The sequence below is a fragment of the Somniosus microcephalus genome, unplaced genomic scaffold, assembly GCF_052327205.1.
Source record: "Somniosus microcephalus isolate GS21.2 unplaced genomic scaffold, FLI_Smic_1.0 unresolved_chr7, whole genome shotgun sequence".
Taxonomy (NCBI): domain Eukaryota; kingdom Metazoa; phylum Chordata; class Chondrichthyes; order Squaliformes; family Somniosidae; genus Somniosus; species Somniosus microcephalus.
In genome coordinates this window covers 9,765,475-9,778,967 of record NW_028225185.1, presented here as the reverse complement: position 1 = coordinate 9,778,967, position 13,493 = coordinate 9,765,475, and the positions used below count along the sequence as shown (strand labels likewise).

The 13,493-nt window shown below is 57.1% G+C and overlaps 1 protein-coding gene across 1 annotated transcript in view; it reads right to left on the bottom strand.

Moving 5' to 3' along the window:
• The window catches only part of LOC147086500 (uveal autoantigen with coiled-coil domains and ankyrin repeats protein-like), a 60,389-nt gene that overhangs the window by 32,327 nt on the left and 14,569 nt on the right, over positions 1-13,493 (bottom strand). Inside the window, exons 5-6 of the mRNA XM_085978587.1 lie at positions 6,854-6,911; positions 2,554-2,624 (exon numbers count right to left, since the gene is read on the bottom strand). Coding sequence (XP_085834713.1) covers positions 2,554-2,624; positions 6,854-6,911 — 129 coding nt within the window. The remainder of the gene's footprint in view (positions 1-2,553; positions 2,625-6,853; positions 6,912-13,493) is intronic.

Here is a 13,493-nt window from a genome sequence, read left to right as displayed (position 1 = left end):
AGTCGGCACCTTTCGGAGAGGAAGGGGTGCGGGGGGGGGGAGAGGGAAGAAAATCAGGAAAAGGAATATTTGGGCAGGAAAGAGTGGAATGAAATATTATGCTATTAAAACAAAATTAGGTCATTTTTCGTAATAATGTTTTATTTGGAAAAAAAATGAGCACGTCTTGCAGTTGCTGCCTTGTTAACTTTCCGATTAGTTTCTCAGCATTCAGGCAGATTTATGCTGGTGACTGTCCAATGATCCAGTAGCAGGCGGGAAAGAAATTGGGAACTTAGTAAGGGGGTCGTGGGCCGCACTATCGAGGGGTCAGTCAGTCACACAGTGACAGGGCCACACTATCGAGGGGTCAGTCAGTCACACAGTGACAGGGCCGCACTATCGAGGGGTCAGTCAGTCACACAGTGACAGGGCCGCACTATCGAGGGGTCAGTCAGTCACACAGTGACAGGGCCGCACTATCGAGGGGTCAGTCAGTCACACAGTGACAGGGCCGCACTATTGAGGGGTCAGTCAGTCACACAGTGACAAGGCCGCACTATCGAGGGGTCAGTCACACAGTGACAGGGCCACACTATCGAGGGGTCAGTCACACAGTGATGGGGCCGCACTGTCGAGGGGTCAGTCACACAGTGACAGGGCCGCACTATCGAGGGGTCAGTCAGTCAGTCACAGCAATGTGATAATGACCAGGTAATCTTTTATTTAGTGATGCTGGTTGTGGGATAAATATTGGCCCCAGGACACCGGGGAGATCTCCCCTGCTCTTCTTCCAGTAGTGGCCGTGGGATCTTTTACATCCACCTGAGAGGGTAGACGGGGGCCAAGGTTTAACGTCTCATCCGAAAGACGGCCCCTCCGACAGTGCGGCGCTCCCTCAGTCCTGCCCCTCCGACAGTGCAGTGCTCCCTCAGTACTGCCCCTCCGACAGTGCGGCGCTCCCTCAGTACTGCCCCTCCGACAGTGCAGTGCTCCCTCAGTACTGCCCCTCCAACAGTGCGGCGCTCCCTCAGTACTGCCCCTACGACAGTGCGGCGCTCCCTCAGTACTGCCCCTACGACAGTGCGGTGCTCCCTCAGTACTGCCCCTCCGACAGTGCAGCGCTCCCACAGTACCGCCTCTCCGACAGTGCGGCGCTCCCTCAGTACTGCCCCCCCGACAGTGCAGCGCTCCCACAGTACCGCCCCTCCGACAGTGCGGCGCTCCCTCAGTATTGCCCCTCCGACAGTGCGGCGCTCCCTCAGTACCCGCCCCTCCGACAGTGCGGCGCTTCCTCAGTACTGCCCCTCCGACAGTGCGGCGCTCCCTCAGTACTGCCCCTCCGACAGTGCGGTGCTCCCTCAGTACTGGCACTGGGAGTGTCGGCCTGGATTATGGGCTCGAGTCTCTGGAGTGGGACTGGAACCCACAACCTTCTGACTATGAGGCGAGAGAAAGAGAGAGCTATCCTCTGACGGTGTTTGTGAGAGACTAGCGCTGTTTCAACGCCAGCCTTGGGCCTGAGAGGGCCTGTCCTGTATGGCGAAGGGCCGTTGCCTGGGGATTGTTTGCGATTCGATGGTTATCTGGGATTCCTCCGCACGCGATGCTGGCGGGTGGAAAATTCCAGATCTGGAATCAGATCCCTGGGTTTTTTGGCAGCAAATTGAGAATCAGAGAGAGAGAATTGGAGACTCGGTGCCGGTTGGATTGTATTGTGGGGCCGGGGCTTCGATGGTGGGTTTGGGGCTCTTTGTGGTGTGGCTGGTGGTATTAGCAGTGGGCGTGTGAGAGTAAATTACCCCATTACCCCTCCTCTCCCCTCCCCTCTCCTTCCTTCCTGTCTCTGTCCTTCCCTCCCCTCTCCTCCCCTTCTCCCCTCTTCTCCTCCTCTCCATCTCCCCCTCTCTCCATCTCCCTCTCTCTCCATCTCCCTCTCTCTCCATCTCCCTCTCTCTCCATCTCTCCCTCTCTCCCTCTCTCTCCATCTCCCCCTCTCTCCATCTCTCCCTCTCCCCATCTCCCTCTCTCTCCATCTCTCTCTCTCTCCATCTCCCTCTCTCTCCATCTCCCCCTCTCTCCATCTCCCCCCTCTCTCCATCTCCCCCCTCTCTCCACCTCTCCCTCTCTCCATCTCTCCCTCCCTCTCTCCCTCTCTCCATCTCCCTCTCTCTCCATCTCCCTCTCTCTCCATCTCCCCCTCTCTCCATCTCCCTCTCTCTCCATCTCCCCCTCTCTCCACCTCCCCCCCTCTCCATCTCTCCCTCTCTCCCTCTCCCTCTCCCCTCCCCGTGGACAGGCAGTTTCCATTCTAACTATGGGCCCAGGATTGGAGAACGGGAAGTGGAGACAGCGCAGCTGCCGATGGTGATGTTAATGTTACAGATAAAGGCAGGTAGGGCAAGGCAGGAATGCAGCATCTGTTCAGACTGGCTTATCACAGATCTAGTTATGCCACAGCTGTCTGCACACCAAACAAAACAACATCTTCTACATTACTATGGGACCAACAACAAATCGTTGCCATGGGCAGCTCCCAGGATTATGGGATGTGCATTGAGTATCTGTACTCACCCTATCCAAGGGGTCAATCGAGGCACCATGGCCACAGAGCAGTTCCGCACTGGAGACACAGCCAGATATTGCTAGTGAGAGAGAGAGAGAGATCTCAGTATCTCAGTCAACAGGTCTATAGACCAGAGATCACTGGTCGCTCACCCACAGAGTCAGCTCTGGCTCACTGGGTCGTGGGTTCGAGTCCCCACACCAGAGACCTGAGCCCAGAATCCAGGCGGACACTCCCAGTGCCAGTACTGAGGGAGCGCCGCACTGTCGGAGGGGCAGTACTGAGGGAGCGCCGCACTGTCGGAGGGGCAGTACTGAGGGAGCGCCGCACTGTCAGAGGGGGCAGCACTGAGGGAGCGCCGCACTGTCGGAGGGGCGGTACTGAGGGAGCGCCGCACTGTCAGAGGGGGCAGTACTGAGGGAGCGCCGCACTGTCGGAGGGGCAGTACTGAGGGAGCGCCGCACTGTCAGAGGGGGCAGCACTGAGGGAGCGCCGCACTGTCGGAGGGGCAGTACTGAGGGAGCGCCGCACTGTCAGAGGGGGCAGTACTGAGGGAGCGCCGCACTGTCGGAGGGGCGGTACTGAGGGAGTGCCGCACTGTCGGAGGGGCAGTACTGAGGGAGCGCCGCACTGTCGGAGGGGCAGTACTGAGGGAGCGCCGCACTGTCAGAGGGGGCAGCACTGAGGTAGCGCCGTACTGTCGGAGGGGGCAGTACTGAGGGCGCGCCGCACTGTCGGAGGGGCGGTACTGAGGGAGCACCGCACTGTCAGAGGGGCGGTACTGAGGGAGCGCCGCACTGTCGGAGCGGCAGTACTGAGGGAGCGCCGCACTGTCGGAGGTGCAGTACTGAGGGAGCGCTGCACTGTCGGAGGGGCAGTACTGAGGGAGCGCCGCACTGTCGGGGGGCGGTACTGAGGGAGCACTGCGCTGTCGGAGGGGCAGTACTGAGGGAGCGCCGCACTGTCGGAGGGGCAGTACTGAGGGAGCGCTGCAGTGTCGGAGGGGTAGTACTGAGGGGCAGTACTAAGGGAGCACCGTACTGTCGGAGGGGGCAGTACTGAGGGAGCACCGCACTGTCGGAGGGGCAGTACTGAGGGAGCGCCGCACTGTCAGAGGGACGGCACTGAGGGAGCGCCGCACTGTCGGAGGGGCAGTACTGAGGGAGCGCCGCACTGTCAGAGGGGGCAGCGCTGAGGTAGCGCCGCACTGTCGGAGGGGGCAGTACTGAGGGAGTGCTGCATTGTCGGAGGGGCAGTACTGAGGGAGCACCGCACTGTCGGAGGGGCGGTACTGAGGGAGCACCGCACTGTCAGAGGGGCGGTACTGAGGGAGTGCTGCACTGTCGGAAGGGCAGGACTGAGGGAGCGCCGCACTGTCGGAGGGGCAGTACTGAGGGAGCGCTGCACTGTCGGCGGGGCGGTACTGAGGGAGCACCGCACTGTCAGAGGGGCGGTACTGAGGGAGCGCTGCACTGTCGGAGGGGCAGGACTGAGGGAGCGCCGCACTGTCGGAGCGGCAGTACTGAGGGAGCGCCGCACTGTCGGAGGTGCAGTATTGAGGGAGCGCTGCACTGTCGGAGGGGCAGTACTGAGGGAGCGCCGCACTGTCGGGGGGCGGTACTGAGGGAGCACTGCACTGTCGGAGGGGCAGTACTGAGGGAGCGCCGCACTGTCGGAGGGGCAGTACTGAGGGAGCGCTGCACTGTCGGGGGGGTAGTACTGAGGGGCAGTACTAAAGGAGCACCGTACTGTCGGAGGGGGCAGTACTGAGGGAGCACCGCACTGTCGGAGGGGCAGTACTGAGGGAGCGCCGCACTGTCAGAGGGACGGCACTGAGGGTGCGCCGCACTGTCGGAGGGGCAGTACTGAGGGAGCGCCGTACTGTCGGAGGGGGCAGTACTGAGGGCGCGCCGCACTGTCGGAGGGGCGGTACTGAGGGAGCACCGCACTGTCAGAGGGGCGGTACTGAGGGAGCGCTGCACTGTCGGAGGGGCAGGACTGAGGGAGCGCCGCACTGTCGGAGCGGCAGTACTGAGGGAGCGCCGCACTGTCAGAGGTGCAGTACTGAGGGAGCGCTGCACTGTCAGAGGGGCAGTACTGAGGGAGCGCCGAACTGTCGGGGGGCGGTACTGAGGGAACACTGCACTGTCGGAGGGGCAGTACTGAGGGAGCGCCGCACTGTCGGAGGGGCAGTACTGAGGGAGCGCTGCAGTGTCGGAGGGGTAGTACTGAGGGGCAGTACTGAGGGAGCACCGTACTGTCGGAGGGGGCAGTACTGAGGGAGCACCGCACTGTCGGAGGGGCAGTACTGAGGGAGCGCCGCACTGTCAGAGGGACGGCACTGAGGGAGCGCCGCACTGTCGGAGGGGCAGTACTGAGGGAGCGCCGCACTGTCAGAAGGGGCAGCGCTGAGGTAGCGCCGCACTGTCGGAGGGGGCAGTACTGAGGGAGCGCCGCACTGTCGGAGGGGCAGTACTGAGGGAGTGCTGCATTGTCGGAGGGGCAGTACTGAGGGAGCACCGCACTGTCGGAGGGGCGGTACTGACGGAGCACCGCACTGGCAGAGGGGCGGTACTGAGGGAGCGCTGCACTGTTGGAGGGGCAGGACTGAGGGAGCGCCGCACTGTCGGAGGGGCAGTACTGAGGGAGCGCTGCACTGTCGGAGGGGTAGTACTGAGGGGCAGTACTAAGGGAGCACCGTACTGTCGGAGGGGGCAGTACTGAGGGAGCACCGCACTGTTGGAGGGGCAGTACTGAGGGAGCGCCGCACTGTCAGAGGGACAGCACTGAGGGAGCGCCGCACTGTCGGAGGGGCAGTACTGAGGGAGCGCCGCACTGTCAGAGGGGGCAGCGCTGAGGTAGCGCCGCACTGTCGGAGGGGGCAGTACTGAGGGAGCGCCGCACTGTCGGAGGGGCAGTACTGAGGGAGCGCTGCATTGTCGGAGGGGCAGTACTGAGGGAGCACCGCACTGTCGGAGGGGCAGTACTGAGGGAGCGCCGCAGTATCGGAGGGGCAGTACTGAGGGAGCGCCGCACTGTCAGAGGGGGCAGTACTGAGGGAGCGCCGCACTGTCGGAGGGGCAGTACTGAGGGAGCGCCGCACTGTCGGAGGGGCAGTACTGAGGGAGCGCCGCACTGTCGGAGGGGCAGTACTGAGGGAGCGCCGCACTGTCGGAGGGGCAGTACTGAGGGAGCGCCGCACTGTCAGAGGGACGGCACTGAGGGAGCGCCGCACTGTCGGAGGGGCAGTACTGAGGGAGCGCCGCACTGTCGGAGGGGCGGTACTGAGGGAGCGCCGCACTGTTGGAGGTGCCGTCTTTCGGATGAGACTTTAAACCAAGGTCCCGTCTGCTCTCAGGTGGACGTAAAAGATCCCATGGCACAATTTCGAAGAAGAGCAGGGGGGAGTTCTCCCCGGTGTCCTGGGGCCAATATTTGTCCCTCAACCAATATCACTATAAACAGATGATCTGGTCATTATCACATTGCTGTTTGTGGGAGCTTGCTGTGCGCAAATTGGCTACCGCGTTTCCTACATTACAACAGTGACTACATTTCAAAAATACTTCATTGGCTGTAAAGCGCTTTGAGACCAATGGATCCTATTTGTTAATTCATTCTTGGGATGCGGGCCTCGCTGACAAGTCCGTGTGGTGAAGGTGCTCCCACAGTACTGTTAGGGAGGGAGTTCCAGGATATTGTCCCAGTGGCGATGAAGGAACGGCCGATATATTTCCAAGTCAGGATGGTGTGTGTGACTCGGAGGGGAACTTGGAGGTGGCGGTGTTCCCATGCGCCTGCTGCCCTTGTCCTTCTAGGTGGAAGAGGTGGCGGGTTTGGGAGGTGCTGCCGAAGAAGCCTTGGCGAGTTGCTGCAGTGCATCTTGTAGATGGTACACACTGCAGCCACGGTGCGCCGGTGGTGGAGGGAGTGAATGTTTAAGGTGGTGGATGGGGGGCCAATCAAACAGGCTGCTTTGTCCTGGATGGTGTCGAGCTTCTCGAGTGTTGTTGGAGCTGCACTCATCCAGGCAAGTGGAGAGTATTCCGTCACACTCCTGACTTGTGCCTTGTAGATGGTGGCAAGCCTGAAGAAGCTGAATGGACACCCGAGGGAGAAGGGAATAGAAGGATATGCTGATAGGGTGAGATGAAGAGGAGTGGGAAGAGGCTGGTGTGGAGCATAAACACCGACATGGACCAGTGAGGCCGAACAGTCTGTTTCTGTGCTGTACATTCTAAGACCTTTCTCCATTAGACTCCAAGAGCTCTAAGGCTGCACAGAGTATTCCAGTTATTGATCACTAACCTGCGATGTGCAAGGCTGTTCGGCCATGAAAGTCTGTCTCCTTCACGGGGACATTGTACTGCGCAACAAAGAAAGGTATTGTTAGCCATCACTTCCTCTCCTGGACTTTGGTTCCCTGATTTCCCAGCAAAATAGCCCTAAATAAAGAAAGTGTCCATTCCTCACGAGCGAATCTCGGGGTCGATTATAACCCACCCCCGGCAACCGTGAGGAGGTGGGAGTGGAGGGGCTTAAGATAGCGGAAGATACGAAACACGTTCCCAGTATAGGTTCCGTAGACTAGGCTTGTAATCCTTTGAGTATTAATGGGTGATCTAATCGAGGTGTTGAAGATGATTAAAGGATTCGATGGGGGGGAGAGAGAGAAACTATTTCCTCTGGTGGGGGGAGTCCAGAACAAGGGGGGGTGTCACCTTAAAATTAGAGCCAGGCCGTTCAGGGGTGATGTCGGGAAGCACTTCTTCACACAAAGGAAATCTGGAACTCTCCCCCACAAACAGCTGTCGAGGCTGGGGGGGTCAATTGGAAATTTCAAAACTGAGATCGATAGATTTTTGTTGGGTAAGGGGATTAAGGGTTATGGCAGGAAGGCGGGTAGATGGATTTAGGAAACAGATCAGCCGTGATCTCATTGAACGGCGGAGCAGGCTCGAGGGGCTGAATGGCCTCCTCCTGTTCCTTCCTATATGGTCGCCCTCCCAGCGATTGGTGTTAACCTCTGAACTCCCCCCATAATGCACCTCTTGTGGGCATAAGAACATAAGAATTAGGAGCAGGAGTCGGCCATTCGGCCCCTCGAGCCTGCTCCGTCATTCAATAAGATCATGGCTGATCTTCTACCTCAACTACACTTTCCACCCGATCCCCATATCCCTTGATTCCCTTAATATTCAAAAATCTATCGATCTCAGCCTTGAATATACTCAACGACTGAGCCTCCACAGCCCTCTGGGGTAGAAAATTCCAAAGATTCACCGCCCTCTGAGTGAAGAAATTCCTCCTCATCTCAGTCCGAAATGGCCGACCCCTTATTCTGAGACTGTGACCCCTGGTTCTAGACTCCCCCACAGGGGGAAACATCCTCCCTGCATCTACCCTGTCAAGCCCTGTAAGAATGTTGTATGTTTCAATGAGATCACCTCATTCTTCTAAACTCTAGAGAATATAGGCCCAGTCTACTCAATCTCTCGTCATAGGACAATCCCCCCATCCCAGGAACCAGTCTGGTGAACCTTCCTTCACTGCACTCCCTCTATGGCAAGTATATCCTTCCTTAGGTAAGGAGACCAAAACTGTACACAATACTCCAGGTGTGGTCTCACCAGGGCCCTATATAATTGCAGTAAGACGTCTTTACTCCTAGACTCAAATCCTCTTGTAATAAAGGCCAACATACCATTTGCTTTCCTAATTGCTTGCTGTACCTGCATGTTAAAGAACATAAGAAGTAGGAGCAGGAGTAGGCCATACGGCCCCTCGGGCCTGCTCCGCCATTCAATAGGATCATGGCTGATCCGAATCTAGACTCACGTCCACTTCCCTGCCCTCTCCCCGTAACCCCTAATTCCCTTATCAGCTAGGAAACTGTCTATCTCCGTTTTAAATCTATTTAATGTTGCAGCTTCCACAGCTCTCTGGGGTAGAAAATTCCATAGATTTACTACCCTCTGAGTGAAGAAGTTTCTCCTCATCTCAGTTTTGAAAGGGCAGCCCCTTATTCTAAGATTATGCCCCCTAGTTCTAGTCTCACCCATCAGTGGAAACATCCTCCCCGCATCCACCCGATCAAGCCCCCTCACAATCTTATATGTTTCGATAAGATCGCCTCTCATTCTTCTGAACTCCAATGAGTAGAGGCCCAACCTACTCAACCTTTCCTCATACGTCAACCCCCTCATCTCCGGAATCAACCGAGTGAACCTTCTCTGAACCGTCTCGAGAGCAAGTATATCTTTTCTTAAATATGGAAACCAAAACTGCACGCAGTATTCCAGGTGTGGCCTCACCAGTACCCTGTATAACTGCAGCAAGACTTCCCTGTTTTTAACTTTCAGTAATTCGTGTACAAGGACACCCAGGTCCCCCTGAACACCAACTTTTCCCAGTCTCTCGCCATTTAAAAAACTCTCTGCTTTTCTGTTTTTCCTACCAACTTCACATTTCTCCACATTATATTCCATTTGCCATGCGCGATGTTTGAGTGCGTGGGTATAAGAGGTGAACGGTCGTGCTTTATAGGGTCAGTTCAGCAGCTCCCCACCCCCCGAAACAGCTGAACCCCCCCTCCCTGCGACAGAATGGACAAGGGCTGGAATGGCTAATGTCCGTGCAAAAAAACGGACGGTCGCTAACTTTAGTTTCTCAATAGGTAAAAACTGTCCCGAATCTGGGAGAGGCCAGAATCAATCCCGGCTGTGAACATCATCTCGGAAAACTCTCAAAGGGGACACATGATCGTTTGAAGGTCCTTTTATTCCCAAGAGGCAGGTTAGAGAAAGGCAGCTTTCATTAGGCCAATCTCGGGGGGACGTTTTGTTTATTCATTCTGGGGATGTGTGGCCCATCCCCTTAGTTGAACCTGGAGAAGGTGGTGGTGGGCCTTCTCCTTCACACCGCTGTGTAGCGGTTTGAGACAGCCGAGTGGCTACTTCGGAGGGCGGTTCAGAGTCAGCCACGTTTGTGTGGGACTGGAGTCACATGTAGGCCCAGATTGGGTAAGGTGTGGGGCTGGAGTCACGTAGAGGTCCAGATTGGGTAAGGTGTGGGACTGGAGTCACATGTAGGCCCAGATTGGGTAAGGTGTGGGGCTGGAGTCACGTAGAGGCCCAGATTGGGTAAGGTGTGGGACTGGAGTCACGTAGAGGCCCAGATTGGGTAAGGTGTGGGACTGGAGTCACGTAGAAGCCCAGATTGGGTAAGGTGTGCGACTGGAGTCACGTAGAGGCCCAGATTGGGTAAGGTGTGAGACTGGAGTCACGTAGAGGCCCAGATTGGGTAAGGTGTGAGACTGGAGTCACCTGTAGGCCCAGATTGGGTAAGGTGTGAGACTGGAGTCACGTAGAGGCCCAGATTGGGTAAGGTGTGGGGCTGGAGTCACGTAGAGGCCCAGATTGGGTAAGGTGTGGGGCTGGAGTCACCTGTAGGTCCAGATTGGGTAAGGTGTGAGACTAGAGTCATGTAGAGGCCCAGATTGGGTAAGGTGTGGGACTGGAGTCACCTGTAGGCCCAGATTGGGTAAGGTGTGGGACTGGAGTCACGTAGAGGCCCAGATTGGGTAAGGTGTGGGACTGGAGTCACGTAGAGGCCCAGATTGGGTAAGGTGTGAGACTGGAGTCACGTAGAGGCCCAGATTGGGTAAGGTGTGGGGCTGGAGTCACCTGTAGGTCCAGATTGGGTAAGGTGTGAGACTAGAGTCATGTAGAGGCCCAGATTGGGTAAGGTGTGGGACTGGAGTCACATGTAGGCCCAGATTGGGTAAGGTGTGGGGCTGGAGTCACGTAGAGGCCCAGATTGGGTAAGGTGTGAGACTGGAGTCACCTGAAGGCCCAGATTGGGTAAGGTGTGGGACTGGAGTCACATGTAGGCCCAGATTGGGTAAGGTGTGAGACTGGAGTCACGTAGAGGCCCAGATTGGGTAAGGTGTGAGACTGGAGTCACGTAGAGGCCCAGATTGGGTAAGGTGTGAGACTGGAGTCACGTAGAGGCCCAGATTGGGTAAGGTGTGAGACTGGAGTCACGTAGAGGCCCAGATTGGGTAAGGTGTGAGACTGGAGTCACCTGTAGGCCCAGATTGGGTAAGGTGTGGGACTGGAGTCACGTAGAGGCCCAGATTGGGTAAGGTGTGGGGCTGGAGTCACCTGGAGGCCCAGATTGGGTAAGGTGTGGGTCTGGAGTCACGTAGAGGCCCGGATTGGGTAAGGTGTGAGACTGGAGTCACCTAGAGGCCCAGATTGGGTAAGGTGTGGGTCTGGAGTCACGTAGAGGCCCAGATTGGGTAAGGTGTGGGACTGGAGTCACCTAGAGGCCCAGATTGGGTAAGGTGTGGGTCTGGAGTCACGTAGAGGCACAGATTGGGTAAGGTGTGAGACTGGAGTCACGTAGAGGCCCAGATTGGGTAAGGTGTGGGTCTGGAGTCACGTAGAGGCCCAGATTGGGTAAGGTGTGAGACTGGAGTCACGTAGAGGCCCAGATTGGGTAAGGTGTGGGTCTGGAGTCACGTAGAGGCCCAGATTGGGTAAGGTGTGGGTCTGGAGTCACGTAGAGGCCCAGATTGGGTAAGGTGTGAGACTGGAGTCACCTAGAGGCCCAGATTGGGTAAGGTGTGGGCCTGGAGTCAAGTAGAGGCCCAGATTGGGTAAGGTGTGGGACTGGAGTCACGTAGAGGCCCAGATTGGGTAAGGTGTGAGACTGGAGTCACCTGGAGGCCCAGATTGGGTAAGGTGTGGGTCTGGAGTCACGTAGAGGCCCGGATTGGGTAAGGTGTGAAACTGGAGTCACCTAGAGGCCCAGATTGGGTAAGGTGTGAAACTGGAGTCACCTAGAGGCCCAGATTGGGTAAGGTGTGAGACTGGAGTCACGTAGAGGCCCAGATTGGGTAAGGTGTGGGACTGGAGTCACGTAGAGGCCCAGATTGGGTAAGGTGTGAAACTGGAGTCACCTAGAGGCCCAGATTGGGTAAGGTGTGGGACTGGAGTCACATGTAGGCCCAGATTGGGTAAGGTGTGGGGCTGGAGTCACGTAGAGGCCCAGATTGGGTAAGGTGTGGGACTGGAGTCACATGTAGGCCCAGATTGGGTAAGGTGTGAGACTGGAGTCACGTAGAGGCCCAGATTGGGTAAGGTGTGGGACTGGAGTCACGTAGAGGCCCAGATTGGGTAAGGTGTGAGACTGGAGTCACGTAGAGGCCCAGATTGGGTAAGGTGTGAAACTGGAGTCACCTAGAGGCCCAGATTGGGTAAGGTGTGGGACTGGAGTCACATGTAGGCCCAGATTGGGTAAGGTGTGGGGCTGGAGTCACGTAGAGGCCCAGATTGGGTAAGGTGTGGGACTGGAGTCACATGTAGGCCCAGATTGGGTAAGGTGTGGGGCTGGAGTCATGTAGAGGCCCAGATTGGGTAAGGTGTGAAACTGGAGTCACCTAGAGGCCCAGATTGGGTAAGGTGTGAGACTGGAGTCACGTAGAGGCCCAGATTGGGTAAGGTGTGAGACTGGAGTCACGTAGAGGCGCAGATTGGGTAAGGTGTGAGACTGGAGTCACCTAGAGGCCCAGATTGGGTAAGGTGTGAGACTGGAGTCACGTAGAGGCCCAGATTGGGTAAGGTGTGGGTCTGGAGTCATGTAGAGGCCCAGATTGGGTAAGGTGTGAGACTGGAGTCACGTAGAGGCCCAGATTGGGTAAGGTGTGAGACTGGAGTCACCTAGAGGCCCAGATTGGGTAAGGTGTGAGACTGGATTCACGTAGAGGCCCAGATTGGGTAAGGTGTGGGACTGGAGTCACGTAGAGGCCCAGATTGGGTAAGGTGTGGGACTGGAGTCACGTAGAGGCCCAGATTGGGTAAGGTGTGAGACTGGAGTCACGTAGAGGCCCAGATTGGGTAAGGTGTGGGTCTGGAGTCACGTAGAGGCCCAGATTGGGTAAGGTGTGAGACTGGAGTCACCTAGAGGCCCAGATTGGGTAAGGTGTGGGACTGGAGTCACATGTAGGCCCAGATTGGGTAAGGTGTGAGACTGGAGTCACCTAGAGGCCCAGATTGGGTAAGGTGTGGGACTGGAGTCACATGTAGGCCCAGATTGGGTAAGGTGTGGGGCTGGAGTCACGTAGAGGCCCAGATTGGGTAAGGTGTGAAACTGGAGTCACCTAGAGGCCCAGATTGGGTAAGGTGTGAGACTGGAGTCACGTAGAGGCCCAGATTGGGTAAGGTGTGAGACTGGAGTCACGTAGAGGCCCAGATTGGGTAAGGTGTGAGACTGGAGTCACGTAGAGGCCCAGATTGGGTAAGGTGTGAGACTGGAGTCACCTGTAGGCCCAGATTGGGTAAGGTGTGGGTCTGGAGTCATGTAGAGGCCCAGATTGGGTAAGGTGTGGGACTGGAGTCACGTAGAGGCCCAGATTGGGTAAGGTGTGGGTCTGGAGTCATGTAGAGGCCCAGATTGGGTAAGGTGTGAGACTGGAGTCACGTAGAGGCCCAGATTGGGTAAGGTGTGAGACTGGAGTCACCTGTAGGCCCAGATTGGGTAAGGTGTGGGACTGGAGTCACGTAGAGGCCCAGATTGGGTAAGGTGTGGGACTGGAGTCACGTAGAGGCCCAGATTGGGTAAGGTGTGGGGCTGGAGTCACCTAGAGGCCCAGATTGGGTAAGGTGTGAGACTGGAGTCACGTAGAGGCCCAGATTGGGTAAGGTGTGGGACTGGAGTCACGTAGAGGCCCAGATTGGGTAAGGTGTGGGGCTGGAGTCACGTAGAGGCCCAGATTGGGTAAGGTGTGGGACTGGAGTCACCTAGAGGCCCAGATTGGGTAAGGTGTGGGACTGGAGTCACGTAGAGGCCCAGATTGGGTAAGGTGTGGGACTGGAGTCACGTAGAAGCCCAGATTGGGTAAGGTGTTGGACTGGAGTCACGTAGAGGCCCAGATTGGGTAAGG